The 18,564-nt window shown below is 45.3% G+C and overlaps 1 protein-coding gene across 1 annotated transcript in view; it reads left to right on the top strand.

Moving 5' to 3' along the window:
• The window catches only part of PCP4 (Purkinje cell protein 4), a 101,263-nt gene that overhangs the window by 22,930 nt on the left and 59,769 nt on the right, over positions 1-18,564 (top strand). Inside the window, exon 2 of the mRNA XM_060234246.1 lies at positions 15,748-15,799. Within this exon, the coding sequence (XP_060090229.1) occupies positions 15,748-15,799 (52 nt within the window). The remainder of the gene's footprint in view (positions 1-15,747; positions 15,800-18,564) is intronic.

Here is an 18,564-nt window from a genome sequence, read left to right as displayed (position 1 = left end):
ATCCTTCCACACATAAACATCTGCCACCCCTCTTCGTCCCATCCTCACCCCATCCTCCGGCCTCCACATTGTGACTCAAAAAGCTACCACTTCCGAAGTGGTAGCAATTTTTTTGGCTGCACACCAGTTTCCTCCTTGATGTCTGGAAGGGGAAGGGCGCAAGCAAGGTGCCTTGTTGGTGTGAAACTGCCAAGCTGCCCCAAGTCGCATCTGGCTTTAAAAAAGTAAAACTGTTCAGTGTGCATGAGTGCATGTGCACATGAGCGCACATATGCATGTACATGACTACTGAAAATGTATGGGGGAAAAAACCAAGCTGAGTGACGGGAATGGCATGCAACAGCCGTCTGAACAGGCCCATGTTGCCCCATGGACAGGATGGGGATGGCTTGTGGGGAAGCATGTGGAGACTTCAGGACGGCTTTTTTTGAGCTGTCCCAATTTGCAACGCCTTCCATCCACTACTCTCTGAGTCTCAAACAATTTTTAATTCTCTGAAAAAGCTATTTCCTGCTTTTACCTTAAATTGTTTTTCTCTATGGATACTAAAGGCCAGGGCTTTTTTTGTAGAAAAAGCCCAGCAGGAAGTCATTTGCATATTAGGCCACACCCCTGATGCCAAGCCAGCCAGAACTGCATTCCTGTGTGTTTCTGCTAAAAAAAAAAAAAGCCCTGCTAAGGGCCACATTCAATTTGCATTAGTAAAACTGCTGTTAGATCCAGAGCATAATAAATCCTGATTATTTAGATAGTTACTCCTGTTGGTGACTTGTTTAAGCTTAGCATTTATATAGTATGATGATCAAGTCACTTCATTTGTTTGACTGGAGCCTATGCAGTATTAATGGAAGCTGATGTGGAGGCAGATCTTCCCTTCTCTACCCTTTCCTCCAGCGGCTGTCCATGACCATAAAAATGCAGTTGCAGAGGTTGGGGGACCCTTATGGATAAAAAGCCATACAGCAAAGTGTGGCTGCAGTGAGGAGGATGATGAAGTGGATGAAATCAGCCCTCCTACCCCATGTATCAATGGAACTTCTTGCTCTGGAGGATGGCTTCTTATATAGGCAGAAAGGATGCATAGGATCTAACCCATGGATGTCAAATGTGCAGCCTGTGGGCCATGTCAAGCCCCTGGAAGGCTCCTATCAGGCCTGTGAGCAAGTCTGCTTCCTTCTCCCTCTCTTGCTTCCTTCTGCATCACAGCTTGCTTTGCCAGGCTTGCTCAATCACTCAGGAGCTACAAACCAAAGCCTCTGTTTTCTCCACTGGCTGAGGCTCCTCCAATAGAGGAAAAAGGGGAAGAGAGAGAGAGCTTGCTTTGCCAGGCTCTCTCAGTCACATAGCAAAACTACTGAGCCAAGCCTTTCTTCCTTCTACTGTCTGAGGTTCCTCCCCCTTCTCATTTCCTGGGGAGGGAGGGAAAGATGGAGAGCTCCTTTGCTCAGTTCCCTTGATCACACAGGAGAGATGAAAAGCACCTTAGATACAAAGAAACTGACTTTGCTTCCTCCTTTTCACTGTATTCATGCCTTCCTGATCCAGGCTTTCTCATTAGGAAAGCAATGTGAACTATTTAGATGAGGAATAACAACAAGCCAGTGAGGTGGGTTAATCTGAGAGTGTGTGTCCAGACAAAGTTCACCCAGCATATTTCCTTTGCACACTGGGGATTTTGAACTTAAACTTCCCAGATTGCAGGCTGATACTGATCACTATACATTACTGTCTCTCTATTCTTGCGCTGCCCTTGGCCTGTGTCAAGCATGCGGTTTCAATGACGAGTTGAAGTTGATACAAAACTACGTTTGTTGATAAACCGATACTTTCAGTGTAACAGATTCTTGAGAGTGATGCTGCAAATACATTGATACAATACTTTTAATGCTTACTTCAAAAGGATTCCAAAAGGTGGGGGCGAGGGATAGATCTCACACATAAACTATCATAAATGTCTACATTCTCATAGCATTTTCAGGACTCTGTCCTTGCTTTCGCCAGATGTGTCGCACTCCCTACCAGGAATGTATGGGAAGGTGCTGATTACTTCTTCTCAAGTTAGTTTCGTTTCTCACTACTTCTACTTTGCAAGCAATAAAGCAAGAAGGGGGAAGGGAAAGAATAACAAAACTAACAAAGCTTGGTGCTCCATGATACTTCACAGACCAATGTTATGAAGGACCCTAAAACAATCAATTATCAATGGAATGTCACCATGCTTGACAATAGTGCCTTCACATGTTCTTGACCAGCACATGCAGTAACTTATGCCGAAAAGCTCACAATGCCCGGCCATTTCATGTCTTCCTCTGGGCCTTAGGCTGAAAGCATTGACCATGGGATTTCTGTAATGAATGTTAATAAATCAAAAGTAGGCTTATAGTTTACAGATACAAACTTGAACAACACCTGAACAGCATACTCAAGATTGCTACAGCACAGACATTGTCTCTAGATTTTGATGCAATAATTCAGAGCAAAAGGTGTCAGTTATCAAAGTGTTAAATAAACAAAATATTGCAAGAATACTAATATTTTAAGCATGTTTTATTTTGTTTTTTTTTTCAAAATCTTTGTGTTTGTGTCTTTTATAAGGCTTATATCTCCGCTACCTGGCATTGCATTTTATGACACACATGGCCAGGCCTGACAAGGACTCATTTTATGTCAGATCTGGCTCTCATAACGAATGAGTGTGACATCCCTGAATTATCTTCTTGTAATTATCACAATGGTGAGCTGTTATTGTTATCCCCATATTAGAGAAAGAGGGAGTGGAAACCTAAGGTCACCTAATAGATTTGTGACAGAATGAGATTTTGAACCATAGAATTCCAGATTCATAGTTTACTCTCTTAGCCACTACACTATACTAGCACTTCGTATCTTCCTGATTGGTTGGCACTCTAAAGTGGCATTTATGATCACTCTCAGTAGTGCTGACTAGGAGACAATGAAAAATAACTGTCTCTTTCTGAGAAAATGTTCAGTTGCCTCAGCCCATAGCTGCATCCTTACGTTGACTGAAAAATGTTGCATCACTGTCTAAAATCTCACAATGTATGAACAGGTTAGCTGCGAGCAGGCAGAATGAAACTCAATCCTGAATTAGAGTTCTATCTTTCTAAATAATATTGTTTGGACCAGATCAGCAACTTTGAGCACAAAATTCATTTCCTGAATTTACAAAAGATTTGTAATCAGAAGGACCCATCAAAAATTAAATCTATTATGAAGTGGTTAAGCATTTGCATCTATTCTTACCATAATAGATCTTTGAAAGAACATATGAGGACCAAAATTCCCTGTATAATTTTGTTTCTAACTAAGTGGCTGTCATGATTAACAGCCATTACATGGGTTACTTCAAAATGCATTGCTGGAGATCTGAAAGCAGTACTTAGCTAGGATTTTATTATGAATTAAATAATTGCTTGAACAGAGCAAAATTAGAAATAGTAATAGAATAAGAATTTCCCATAATGACTGCTGCTGGAAGTGGATATTTTTCATACTTTAAAAAACTTTTTTTAAGTATAGAGGAAGGCCACTCATATGTATTCCCCTTTGTTGTATACTTTGATCAAAAGTGTTCCATTGAGCCAAGTGATTCAAAGTATGTTTTATGACTACAGGTGGGCACAGTCCACTCTGCTTCTCTCATGAGTGCCTAAGGGAAAGTTTGTAGCTGAATCAACTTTTGTTGGCTATCAGTTATCCATAAATCTTTTGATCAAGACCCAGAAAATAAAAACTATGCACTGTAGAGTCAAAATCTTCAAATATATATTTGAATTTTAAAAATATGGTATGATGGACCCCTGTCACTCCCACTGTGAAACAGATTTTCCTGCAAAATGTCTTATTCCTGTCTAGTCCCCGACAGTTCAGTGATCAAGACCAGGCCATCTGAAGAACAGACTTTATTGAAATACTGACAAGTTCAGTGCAAGATGGGTTTTGTGAAAACTAACTTTGGCGGGCAAATGCCCTCTACTTATACCAAGTGCATAAACCATTACACATTCAAAACCCAAGGCGTGAAGCAAGCTGTCCTTCCCTCCATTGTTCCCTTCCCAGGCCCCTTGCAGATTCACACATAATCAGACAGAGACGGCCTTGACTGTCTCTGAGATCAGACTGAAAAAATGCTTCAGGCGTTACACAGAGATAGGAAGTGGCTAAGCAGAGAGCAAAAGTAACAGTTTGGTTGAAATGTTAGAAGGAAGCACACTTAATGATTCCCTGCTATGACTGAGCAGCCCCAAATAGTGTGTTAATATTTGTGTCCATGATAGTCTGTTTGTTCCACCCTGTCACACAGAATATAATTTGGCTTTTAGTCCAGCACAGGAACTTGATGGGGAAAACAGGAGCCTCTTGTTTTACCCTTTGAAATGGCACTTCAGATAGTATAATGTTCAACAGAAATCTTAAATTTATTAAACAGGCAGGGGATGAACAGGTGTAATCAGGGGCTGGAAAAGTTGAGGTAAAACTTGTTATGTCAAAGTACACTTTTTTAAACAGACAAAACTTGAAACTTGTTTGCATATATTCTAGGGTCTTAACAGTGAGAGATATTTTACTTAGTATTTTATTTACAGAAACAATGCTGGGTACAGATAGCGGCCCAACCCCCCTTCCAATGCCTTCCTAATTTCTTTGTTAGCTTTATAGCGGGCTCTCTCTATACCTGCAGGGTCCCAAGCACTATGCCAAACAAGGCAGGGAATCATGGCTGACCAAATTATAGTGGTCCTGGGCCACTTCTCCCTAATGTACCCAAAATCCTCTCGGACCAGCAAGACTAAAGCCTTGCCTTTGACCAGCCCAAGATCATTCCCTCCCAGGTGAATGATTAAAACCTGAGGAGGAGGGCCTGCATTCCCATGAAATAACAATGGCAGCAGGCCAGGCCACTGAAGACCCCGATGCCCACACCATTCAATAATAACAAATTGTCTGAGTCCCAGCTGAGAGCCGACCAAAGTTCTCCGAGCCTGATGTGTGGCACAAAACACATAGCTGTGTCCAAAGATGAGAACTCAGCTCCTCTGGCCAGGAACAACGGCATCTAAAATGAAAAAACAGTCAAACTAGAAACAAACCCCATAACATTTCAACTACAAACAAAGCTAAGAACTGAGCAGAGGGCGAACATAAGATTTATAGGTCAATGACTGCCAACGGCCCAGGCGCGGAACAGAGGAAGAAGAATATCCTAGGGCAGCGGCCATAGAGGCTGCCCCAATTCTAAAGGAGTGGGTACCAAACCGTACCCCAGACAACCCCAGCTTAGTTAAAGCTCTAGAAGTCATGGCCCAAAACTGATGCTTTGTCAGTGGGCTGCCATTAAGGTGACAAAACAAAAACCCCTCATTGTTCCCCTGCACTGCCAAGTAGGCAGCCAAAGTGTAAACTGGGCACAACTCAAGCTCAGAGCACGTGCCTAGCTCCAACACGGTCCCTTTGCTACGCTGGTCAGTTTTAGAGCGTCAAACGGTAAGAACCGCCTTACTCTCTACTAACTTCAGGTCCCGTAGCAACAAAGCATTACCAGAAACATCATTTCTGGAACCTGCCACTAACTCACTAACTCTAAGGGCCCCAAAAAAGGCCACCAGGGAAGCTGCATGAAACAGTGTGGATTCAAATTAAGATGCACACACTGTGCCCCAACCCCCTTTCAGGCCCCTAAGAATCAATGGGGGAATAGGATTCCTCATGTCAGGACTAGGCCCGGCCTCTCTGGACCACCCCTCGAGTATTTTTCGAAGACGAAATTCTGTTGTTTCCTCCTTATATCCCAGCACCTTGCTAGCAAAAGCCAAAGCAGCCAGGTGTCCCCTAATGAATCACATGGCCAATCCCTTACCAAAGAAACACAGTAGTGGAGCAGCTGCGATAATGTGATAGCCTACCTCAGCCCTAAAGTCCTCAAACTGCCGCACAGCACGTTCATAAGACTTCCTGGTGCTATCGCTCTGCAGGCCTCGGCTCTCCAATCAGCCATAGCTCCTGGGGCATTGGCGCTGGCTCGCGATCGGCATCTGGGGCCAACTGACATAACCTCTTCATCCGTTTACGAGAGAGAGCGTCAGCCACCCCATTATTTACCCCAGGAACATGCTTGGCTAAAAACAGTATATTAAACCTTTGTCCTATGCTGAGGCAAGCACAGGCCTGCCATAGCATCACATAGCCTATGAAGAAAAGCCTGTCCAGGAGCAACCACTTTGCAAGCAAAGTTAAGATGCCCAATCAGCTGCTGGAGTTCAAGCAATGTGACCTTTCGCTTAAGAAGAAAGGCATTAATCCTACTCCTCAAATCTGCCACTTTTTATAGGTATTCTGGACAATTGTGCCAGGGTGTCCAGCTCAGTCCCCAAAAAGATAAGTTTTTGGGCCCGAACCTTCCGTCTTTTCTTTAGCCAACGGAACCCCCAGTTCAGCAGCCAGCTCAATGAAGCCAGACAGCAACTGTTCGCAACGCCCAGTCCTTGCAGGAGCCACAAACAGCTAGTCATCCAAATAATGGACAACATCCTGCGGACCAACTTTCTCGCAAACAGCCCATTCAAGGAACATGCTGAAACACTCAAAAGCTGCACATGAGACGGAGCAGCCCATTGGCAACACTCTGTCCATGTAAAATTGCCCTGCAAAGGAAAATCCTAAAAGCTCAAAATCAGCCAGATGGACAGGTAGAAGGTGAAACGCAGATTTAATATCGCGTTTGGCCAACTCTGCACCCTTACCACAGCGTCGCACCACGCCCACATCTTGATCAAAGCTGGTATACCTAACTGAGCATAAATGCTCAGGAATCCCATCATTAACTGACTTCCCTTTGGGGAAGAAGAGATGGTGAATCAAATGAAATTCACCAGGTGCCTTTTTCAGCACCACCCCCAAGGGGAAACCCTAAGGTTAGGCACAGGGGGATTAGAAAAAGGGCCCAAAATCCTGCCCTCTGCCAACTCCTTGTCAATTTTATCCTTGACTACATGCTCCAAACCTTTAACAAAACTAAGATTCCCAGACCGAAATGCGACCCAGGGGCCCTGAAAAGGAATTCGAAAACCGAACTTGAAACCTTTTAGCAAGTAAACACTATCAACCCGTCGTGGATACCTGGACAGCCAGTACTCAAGAGGTCCCACCTTTATCGCACTGGGCCCCTTTTCCAGCCTGGTAAGTACTGCCACTTCCACCTAGTCTCCTTTGGTTCTTACGTGGTCGTGCTTCAGGGCAGTTACTAAAGGAGTGGGAGCCGCCACACATGGGGCATTCATACATGAACTGACAAGCTTTTCTATTGCACACTCCTTGGGAGCCAAACTCCCAGCAAAGCAGGCGGGGTTGAACCACCTACCCCACAGAACTGCGGGAAGAGGATGACGAAGTTGAAGAAGTTCCCGCTGACCTGGCCACTAAATGACCACTATCTGTGTGGTCACCCAAATTTGGTCAGGCAGGAGACATGACTTGGAGCCACAGCTGCTGGTGAATACGATCCCACTGAAGGGAAGGGTACAAAGCTGCCCTCATCCTGAATTCTTCGTCATATTGAATCCAGGCGGGCCCACTGAACATCGTGTACCCTTTGTAAATGATATCCATATACTGGATAAGCACATCCACCCACCAAGGCTGGGAGCGTGCGATCACACCAGCATATATAAAAAACCCTGGCAGTCAATTGGCCCAATTTCTCTTTTTCCTTGTCATCCAAATCCTCTTTATCCTTCTTCTCCAACTCATGGAACAGGAGGGAGAAGATATCAACATATTCTCCCTTTAGGATTTTATCTTTTGTTGCAGCAACAAATGATCACCTAAAGGTAATGCTACGTCCCCAAAAGGTAAGGCAGCAAAAGGGACTGCCCCATAGGGAGAAGGAAAGCCCCATCCTCCAAAAAAGGAGCCTGCAAACCCCTGCTGCCCTGCAGCTGGCCAATTTCCATAGGGGCCAAACTGGCCTTGTGGCCAAGCCCAGTTTGACTGAGGACCCAAACCTGGGGAGGGAGATGCACCAGAACTCCAAGCAGCAATGCCAGATGCAGTAGGGGCAGCAGGACCCCATGTACCCCAAGGCCAAACCAGCCCGGTATAAGACAGTGTGGTGGTCACTAGCCTTACCCAGAGTTCCCATAGGCATCAGCACTGATCCAAATCCAGCAGCCCCCATAGATGGAATTGATCCCCTGTCAGAACCGCCAAGATCCTATGCTCTTCCTGCGACGCTTCCTGCAGACCTGCCCTCCAGAATAGACAACCGAGTTAAAATATCAGCCTGAAGTGCCATCTTAGAAACTTTACCAGCTCCTAACCCGTGCAGGGGAGGGATACCAGACACTTGCTCCAGCGCCCTCAGCCTTTGCATAATAGCTGCAACGAAGATAAAGGTGGTGGTGGCCTTTTAGGTGGGGCCTTAGGGGCCCTTGGTGCAGGCTGTTTGCCCTTAGATCTTCCTGTCCCTTTCTTACCAGACATCTTGGCAAATATCAAGGGCAAATAAGACTGCACAAAACTACACCAAACGGCTCTTGTAAACCCACAAAATGACTTCCCTCTAACAGCCTTTTAAAATGGCCGCCGTCCCACAGAAAAAGAAAGGGAAGCAAGATGGCTGCCACCTAACAGAAGAAGAGGTGAACCAAATATGGCCGTCTCTGCCCAAGGCAGCCCCACCCAACTCTAGTGAAATCTAAAAAATAACTCCCTCTCCCAAAGGAATGGAAAGGGAAAGAAAAAACAAACCACCTCCCACCCAGCACGAGAGCAGCTACAAGGAAAATACCCACTCCAAAGAAAAGGAAAGCCAAAATTAACCCCCCTCCCAAGGCAAGAGTGAGGGGGGGGCTGGTGAATGAAGAGGAAGGAAGAGGTGGGGGTGGGGGGAGAATACATTGGCCATAAAATGCAGAGACGCAGGCTAGATGCAGAAGCCCCCAGACGTCTTGCTGGCCCTGCTGGCCCCTGCTATGCAGCTGCCTCCGCCGTGATGCACCCAACCTAACCTGGCTTATCAGCAATGTGAAAAACGCTCCCTCAGCCTTCCCCCGAACTCAGACACCAGAGAACGGCCTGGAGCGCTAGTACATGCTCCCGACCACCCGATCTCCAATGGGGGGGCTGATCTAGGGGGCAGACGGTCTAGCCGTTACTATGGCCAAGACCCGCCCCCTTCCAAGCGTACCCAAATGGGCTGCAAAAGACCTCTCTTCCCCTCCAGAGGGGGCAAATTAGGTTCTAGCAGCCTAGCAGCGATGCTGCAGGCTGCTATGAACGGATTCCTATCAGACTCACTGACTCCAACCTTTGTCAGAAACTGACTGACTGCAGAATGCTTCCAACTGACAGAATGAACCAAACTAAACCAAACTCTCTACAGCACTTGGCTAATCATACAATACTGACCAATCAGAGATGAGGGGCAGCCTGTCACTCAAGGTCTCCATTCTAGTGGAGTGTTAACCCTTAACCTTCCATGTCTCTGATTCTGCTGCACTAGGAACCTAAGTGCAGTCTGTCACATATGGCAATGACACAAGCATGTTTTAAATATGTGTGAGCATACTGCTCATATTTTATAGGATATAAATTAAAAAAAATCTTGGTTTCATTTCCTTTTTCTCAGAAAAGGGATGGAGTAGTGAGAAACATGGTTGTGGGTGCCTAGTACAGACATAAATTTGGATAAGGTATAAGGAATCCAAGGGGCACCTAGATCAGATAGTATATCCTTGCTTTCTGCTCTGCATCAGAAACAGTCAAGCAGCTGAAACTTCCCAAATCTCCCCATAGCTTTTCACAGGGAGCAGAAAGAGTTTATATGGCCCAGAGCCAATTAAACCACCACTCCTGTTTTCTGCTCCTTGAGACTTTCCAGAAGGAGGAAAAAACAGTTTAAATGGCCCTGCTTTCTGCTCCTCACAAAAAGTTGCAGGATGCTAAAAGCAGGGTTTAAATGGAAGGGGTGAAGTGCCTTCCAGGGGGCACTTCATTCCCAATTCAGGTTCCCTGTGCAGTCCATTTAATTGAGATTCATAAAGGAGACTGAGATAGCTGGGCCAGCAGGGAAAGCCTTCTCCATGCAGTCCCAGCTGTCTCAGGCCTGCTGGCACAGCTCATTTAAAGGGGCTATGCCAGAGACATAGAGGTAATGAGCTGAAAGAGAGAGGCCCAGCTATCTCTAAACAGGCCCAGCTATCTCAAACTTGGAAGTCCAGGCTCAAATCCCCACTCTTGCCATGGGTGACCTTAGGCCAGTCACATTTCTCTAAGCCTAGCCCTGACCTGGATAGCCTCGGGATAGCATGTCAGATCTCAGAAGCTATGCAGGGCCAACATGGAGGCAGGCAATGGCAAACCATCTCTGAACATCTTGTGCATTGAAAACCTTATAGAGTTCCAAAAGTCAGCTATGACTTGACGGCAAAAAAAATAAAAAATCACCACACTCATGTTTTGAGCAGCTTCTGTTCTTTATTTTGAAGCCCAAGAGATGACCATCCCAAACATCTACAAGGCATTTTTGAGAGCTAGGAGTCTGTCCTTGTACTAACTTTTACTAACACACACTAGCCAAACCATCACAAAATATTAGGGTTTGTAGAATCTTTCGGGCTCAAGTGCCGTGTTCTACTGGAGAAAGTTTTCCTTCCAGACATTTCGTTCTCAGCTGCGGAGAACATCCTCAGTGGCATTGCAGCTGAGAACGAAACGTCTGGAAGGAAAACTTTCTCCAGTAGAACACGGCACTTGAGCCCGAAAGATTCTACAAACCCTAATGATGTTACCAGCCATGAAAACCTGAAATCTTTGACATCACAAAATAGTGACTGAAAGCTTCACTGGTCTGGATGTTAAGAAACAACCTATCCCCAAAAGAACGTGTCCCCATCCTCCTTTGTTCCCAAAAGACTAAAGTCAAACCAGAGAATCTCTGCAGTAGAAACTGAAGGGTTGTGTGTGTGTGTGGGGGGGGCATCTTTGCAAGCCCAACAGAAGCAATGCAATGTACAAAGTACCCAGCAGCATGAGGAAACCCAGTGCTATTGTGGCAATGCCAGTGATGTCAAGCACAGATTCACAGTCTGAGCAAGAGGGGAATGGAAGCCCAGCAAAATCAGTGCAACATACAGTGCCCAGCAAACCCAGTGTCTTCTGTTCATAATATCAACAAAAGTGTGCTACTATACCACCCTTAAATACATTCTCTCACCAAGCAGGATAGGGATAAGAGGGTCTTGAGACCAAGAAGTAAAATGGGAGGGGGGGACAGGGAAAAATTAAGTGAAGGTAGATAGAAATGAAGATAAATGTGTGGTAAAAGAGGGAGAGAAATTAAGACAGAAAAGGTTGTTTTATTTTGCTGCAACACTGTAACTACTGCTTTGCATGATCTGGCTGAGCTGGGTGCAAGGAAAGAAAGAGAGAAAGACTAGGATCTTGGAGAAAAGGATCTGAAGGCTGGCAATTACTATCAGGGCCGGTGGGTGGGAGTAGGCAGGGTAGGCGGCTGCCTTGGGTGCTACCTTGCCAGGGCAAGGCTCTCTGGCTCCTCCTCCCCCATGCAGAGTGTCCTCTGAGCCTGCCTCTAGTGGCAGAACCCCTAGCACTGGGGCTGATTACTGTGGCTGCTATCAGCATGCTGGCTTGGTTGCAAGCAAGTCTTGGAGAAAGGAAAGTTTGGCTGAGCCTAGAACAGGGGCCTAGGGGATGAATCAGGCCCCCAGAGGGCTCTTATCAGCCTCCCAAGAAACTGGCCGTCATCTGTTTCCTTTTCCCTATCTCTTGCTTTCTTCTGAATCACAGCTTGCTTTGCCAGGTTCACTCAATTGTACAGTAGCTACAGAGCAAAGCCTCTGTTTTCTCCATTGGTTGAGGCTCCTCTCTTGGGGAGGAAGTGGGGGAGGGATATATTGCTTCAAAGGAAGCTCTGGCTCTTTCCTTCCTTCCCCAGGTTACCAGGAGGGTGAGGAGCCTCAGCCAATAGAAGGAAAAGAGGCTTGACTCAGTAGCTCTCTGTGCAACTGAGAGAGCCTGGATTGCATGGGAGAGATACAAAGAAATCACCTTTAAGACTCAGTGGCTGCAATTACACACATTAAATCAAGCCACTTTCAATGCACTTTTCAACTGAATTTTGCCAGTTCACACAGTAAAATCCAGGTGGAAAGTGCACTGAAAGTGGATTGAAAGTGTATTATTTATTATGTGTGATAGCAGCCAACAAGTGCTAATGTTTTAAGCATGTTTTATTTTAAATTTTTAAACAATATTTGTGTTTGTCTGTGTCCTTTATAAAGTTTATATCTCTGCTACCTGGCATTACATTTTATGGCCCACATGGCCCAGGCCGGCCAGGTCTTGTTTATGCGTTTGATGCCCCTGTCATAGAATGTTTTCTGCTGTGCTCAGACTTCTCTGCTCCCCTAGTGGCTGCTGCTAGAACTGAGTTTTAAAATAAAAGGAAAGATGTTCAGCTAGACCAGGGGTGGGGCACAGTGGCTCTCCAGATGTTTTTTGCCTAGAACTCCCATCAGTCCTAGTCACTGGCCGTGCTGACTGGGGCTGATGGGAGTTGTAAGCAAAAAATATCTGGAGACCCACTGTTCCTCACCCCTGGGCTAGATGTAGCATGACCCTGGATTCAAGGGCCTCCTTCAAGAGCCATCCTCGAGCTGTGCCCAGGTCAGACTGAAGCCCCTGCTGTTGGGGTTCAGTCTGCACAATTTTGCACAATGGCAATAATCAGTAAAAGTTACAGAATTTTATACCTTGATCTACATATGCAGCAGGATATTGTAGAACCAGGGATGGATACAAACCAGCTGACAAACTGAAGTTTACATGAATTTTGTCCAGTTTGTCATTCATGAACTGAAGAACTGTGATGAATTTCCATTAATTTTGGTGCAATTCATGGTGGCCTTTGATGGTTTGTGAAGAACAGAAAGCAGAGGATTACCCCTGCTTTCTGCTCTTCACAAGAAACAGCTGAGTGGCTGAGAGCTCCCTACCACTCATCTGTTAGATTTAAATGGCTCAGAGCTTTCTGCTCCCTGTTGCTTTTTGCAGGTGGAAGAAAGGGGGCATTTAAATGGTTGGGAGCCATTTAATCCCTGTTTCTAGCTTCCTGCAGCTTCAGGCTCTCTTTGACTGGGGAAAGCAATGGCCAGCAAAAAGGAGGAGTGAAGTGCCTCCCAGGGGGCATTTCACCCACTCCTTCCTGCTGTCCACAGCATTTCCCAGCCAGCAAAAAGAAGGAGTGAAGTGCTCCTGTGAGACACTTCACCCCTTCCTTTCTGCTGCCTGTGGAGAGCTTGCTGTGGATCTGCTGGCTGCTGGCTGTGGAGAGCTGTGGCCGGCAGAAAGGTGTGGGTGAAATGCCTCGGTGGGGTAGGGCGGGATATAAATCGAATAAAGTAAGTAAGTATTTAATTTTGTGGTTTTGCTCCCATCTGCTTCAAGATGGCTGGAGGAAAACTGATGGGTTAAAACGCTCCCAGCCATTTAAACTCTCCTGATTTGGTCCCCTCCACATCTAGTGGGAGAGCAGAACCAGAGGGTTAAATGGAGCCATTTAAACCCCTGCTTTCTGTTCCCTGCCATTTTCATGGGGAGCAGAAAGCAGGGATTTAAACCTTAAATGACTCATGAACCTATGCAAACTGGTTGAGTTCACAAACTGGCATATTGATTTGTGTAGGTTTGTGGTTTGGTTCATGGTTCAGCCACAAAAAGAAAAGTTTCTTCAAGGAGGAATCAGGGAGTGTGCCTGGTCCATGAGAAAATGTTAGTTCTTTATTGCAGAATTAAAAAATAATGGGAACATTAAGAAATCTGACACACAGTCCTATAACCCATCCATTCTATCCAGTCAGGTTTCCGCCACCTCATTCTGCTCCATGTGTAAACCAAGCTTCAGAATGCATTAATTCTAAAAATAAATAAAATAAATTCAAATTTCACTTTAGAAATTTGTCTTTGAAGAATACTTAATTTTAAGGCAATATTACCAAGGGTATGGCCAGAAAATTTGGGTGGTGAGATACTGGGAAATCCTGTGGGGCAGGATTGCTGGGAGAGGGAAATCAGAGAGCTGGAAACTGCAGACAAAATGACTCCTCATGATTCTTCTGGCTTCCTTATCTACATGAGTCAGGAAGGGGGGTGGATCTTGGACTCTCTCTCTTTTGCATTTTGCAATTTTATTATATTTTGCATTTTTAAAAACCTATTTATTTCCTGCCTAGAAAAAAGAAAATGAGACTAAAGCTCCCCTGACTATGCCTGGTGTCATTCTGGAACCCCCATAATCATCTTATGTTCTTTAAATTTTGTGTTATTTTAATTTTTTCCCCTGTGGGGGTGATGCTCATCCTTGGGGGGCATTGCCCCCAAATGCCCCCTGGCTATGGGCCAGAATACTACTGAATATGGCAAATCTGATACTTTTAGACAATGGATCTCTAGGCTGGTTTTTAACAACTCTCTTCTACATATCTGCTCAATTCACTGCTCCTCTAATGAGTTCTGCTGTTGTGGTAGAAAGGAAACAGGCAAATCTCTTTTCCTCTCACTCCTTACCTATGCCATCATGGTAGGAGGACAGGTGACAAAGTGAGATGGGAGAAGGGGAAAGAGAGAACTCCCTTTTGATGATAGGGCAGTTGTATCTACTGCCAGGCATGGATGGGCGGGGGGAGGGATTTGGGAACTCATGATAAATTGCATGAAAATTGTGCCTGTCACATTACCCAGTTATGCTATTAGGAAAATGACTAGGTGTTATTTGGTTTGGAATATACTGAGGGATTTTCTCAAAAAGTTATGAACCACTGGATCCAGTTGCATTCCTGATGCTATTATTAGAATGTGACTGTCCCCTCTAAGCTGCAGAGTCTTGTGAGCAAAAATTCTACTTTGTGAGCTACTGGCATTAAAGTTGTGAGCTACTGCATACATTAATGTACTCTGGGGTCATCCTTCCTGAGTTAAGACAAAAATGTGTGAGCTGGAGGCTAAAAATATGTGAGCTAGCGCATGCTAATTCACCTTAGAGGGAACACTGTCTGTGATTTGATTTGTAATTGGGCCAAAATAAACCAAACTGTTTCCTGATTTTTGGAGAAGAATTTTGCTTGGTTTGTTAAGAATCTAACTATATATTCCAGTGAACTGATTTATTCCCATAAAGAGGTCATATTATCATATATTTCATTTCACACAATGGGGCCACATACAGACAGGGGAGATGTCTTTACAAAGCCCAAGTTTGCACAAATGCCTGATGACTAAAAAAAAAAAAAAAAGTGGGATTAAAGCCCTGCAAAATCAGGGAAGCTGTGTCTGTGCAAAACCTTGGCCATGTGAGGCTCCAGAAAGATCATTTGATGTCATGCCCCTTTAAGTGTTAAATGCAAAACAACAAGTCTCTGATCTACATTTTTAAAGATCCAGTTTGTGGCAACTGTCACCAAGTATAAAATTAAATCTCCATACTGAGATGCTGTATAGATTCCAGGAATGTAATTAAAAGGAAGGTGGAAAATTCCTTTCTTTGAAACTTTGTAATGAATCTTCAATTCTATACACAGCTTACATTTTCTGATCAGATTTTACATCTATTGACATTGTATGTGAGTGAAAATGCCCATCAGCTTTCAGTGAAAGAATGCTTTCACAAAGAGTACGCGTAAGCATTCTCCCTTTTTTCTCTTTTTGTCTCAGAGACAAGGTGCTGGAGCAGCAAATGGAAAAGACAAGACATCTGGTGAAAATGGTAAGATCCTGTTATATTATATTTTTCTACAGACACTCCTAGGGTCAAACTAGATTTGATGGTCTGAGTCACATCTACTTGTTTCTATGGCTATCCTTTCATATGTAAAGAGAGATGATGATGATGATGTGTAGCTAAAATCTTCTTTCCTTGTGTATGCGTGTGAAGTGCCATCAAGTTGTGACTGACTTATGGTGATCCCAGCAAGGGGCTTTAAAGGCGAGTGGGATGTAGAGGTGGTTTGCCATTGCCTTCCTCTGAAGTCTCTCATCCAATTATAGACCATGCTTAGCTCCTCATATCTTGGGCTATACCATGCCACCTCCCTGCCCTGCTCCTACCTTGCTGAAATCCATTTTCTTCTGCCACTTCTGGAATCATCATTATCTATCTATCTATCTATCTATCTATCTATCTATCTATCTATCTATCTATCTATCTATCTATCTATCTATCTATCTATCTATCTATCTATCATCTATCTATCCATCCATCCATCCTTGGATTTATATCCCACCCTTCCCTGGGTCACTATAAACGAGAGCTTTTTTTTTAAAAAAAAAAAAGTTATGATACAACTGCCTACACTAAATGGAGAGTATTCAGAATTTAAATCTTCAGTTCTTATACCAATAGCAGGTCAGGTCATAGTCACAAGGCATTGATTTGCCTTACCTACACATTTTTTCCCTCTGGAAAGAGCTACTGTACTTCCCTTCAGCCAGAAGTATGGTTGTGACTTAACAGCTTCCATGAAAAAATGAGAGTGGGGAAACTTCTGGAGGATTGAAAAATAAATAGCTGCAGTGCTTTTCTGTTCTCTCTGTTTCTAAATCTACTCAGTTGCCATTCTCTCTGGTTCAGGGCAGATTTTTCAAGACAGCTTTCATCTTCATGCTTATGTGATTCTCAAATAAATACCCCATTTATCTGTTATAAGTCTGGGCGATATTTACTTCCGTTATTTATTTATTGACTTCATTTATAGCCCATATTTCATGTTTGAAAGCGGTATGGGGGAAACTAAGAAAATTATTATCTAAAGACAATATGATAATAAATAACATACATATCTGAATTTTAAAATTGCTGTTTTTACTCATTGTCTATTTCTGATTAATAATTCATACATACAAAAGTAGAAACAGGCGCTGGAAAGGGTCACCAGCCTCCAGGTGGGGCCTGGAGATTTCCCGTTTTAACAACTGATCTCCAGATGACAAAGATCAGTTCCCCTGGAAAACATAGTTGCTTTGGAGGGTGGGCTTGCCAAACCTTGCCACCCTGCCCTTTCCAGCCTCTACCCACAAAATATCCAGATATTTCCCAACCCAGAGCTGGTAAACCTAGCTCTGGAGCTTGGTACAGGGTTATAGATGTTTCTTTTGGCTATGAAGAAATCACCAATGCATCATTCAGAACTAGGCATGGGCACAAACTGGCACATAAACTAAAGTTCAAGATGAACTTTGGCTAGTTCATTGTCCATGAAGCAATGTCTATGGAGGCTCTATCATAATATATCTTCATGAAATTTTAGTGTGGTTCCAGGGGCATAGCTAGGGCTTTGGGGGCCTGGGGCCCAAGATTTATGTGGGCCCCCCTATGTGTGTGCACGCCGCCAGAAACAGGATATGATGTCACTTCCGGTGATGTCACTCCCCCAAAATGGCCACCACTTGTGTGTGGGGGGGAAACAGGAAGTGGTGTCACTTTGGGGGCGGCACCCCCCCAAGATGGCACTGCTTGTGCGATCTAGGTCATGTGATTGATAACCTGATTACCCCACCACACCATGTGACAGGGAGAAATGCCACAAGCAGCCTGCTGGCCCAGCTGTTCCCCTTGTGCCCTGAACTTGTGGGACTTCTATATTTTGTTGACTTCCAGACGGTGCAACGCAACAGGAACTTCCTGGGGCAGTTTCTTAATGGTGTTCCAAAAGCAATATCCATGTTATGGTGAATCAGAGCCGCAGGTGGGGCAAGGAGTGGCCCACCGCCGCGCCTGTGCCGCCGCCGAGCATGGGACCACGCTCACAACAGCGGGCGCATGCGCAGCTTGGGCCGCCAGCTGCAGCTCGCCACCGCCTGTCGCCAACCCGCTGCCATGGCAGGCGGGGGGGTGAGCGGCTCTCTGCTCACAGCGGCGGGCAGCCCGCCACAGATTGGCGCAGCTCTCCGTCTCCTGTCACCGCCAATGACCCGCTGCCGTGGCAGGCGGGGGGCGAGTGACTCTCTGCTCACAGCGGCGGGCAGCCCACCATGGATAGGCGCGGCTCGCTGCCGCTGCCGCCGCTGACCCATTGCCGCAGCAGGCAGGGGCGAGCGTCTCGACGCCACCGGGGCTCAGTGCGGCTCGCCGTTGCCTGTCGACGCCGTCGACCCGCTGCCCCGGCAGGCAGGGGGGCCATCCTCTCGCTGCTCTCGGCGGCGGGCAGCTCGGCGCGGCGCATCTCATAACCAGAGGCATAAACTATGGGGGGGGGGGTAGCAGAGTTTAAGTTCCACCCCCCAGCTTCCAAGTAGCATAATGAAGCTGCTTAGGCTTAAACCGTGCAGTCTCATCCTCTCCGCTCATAAAGAGGCTGACAACTTTGCTTTCTCTGGGACTTTTAATTGTCACACAGGAGCCACCCCTCCACTGTCTTACCTTTTTCCTTATCTTTGGAAGTTCTACCTAAAGCACCTAGTTTCAACCCATGGATCATCAGAACAGACAATGTACTAGAAGTTAAGATGATTTTGGTATTCTGAGACTTGCAG

The sequence above is a fragment of the Heteronotia binoei genome, chromosome 3, assembly GCF_032191835.1.
Source record: "Heteronotia binoei isolate CCM8104 ecotype False Entrance Well chromosome 3, APGP_CSIRO_Hbin_v1, whole genome shotgun sequence".
NCBI lineage: Eukaryota > Metazoa > Chordata > Lepidosauria > Squamata > Gekkonidae > Heteronotia > Heteronotia binoei.
The sequence above is the reverse complement of the archived record's forward strand: the minus strand, read 5'-3'. Positions and strand labels throughout refer to the sequence as shown.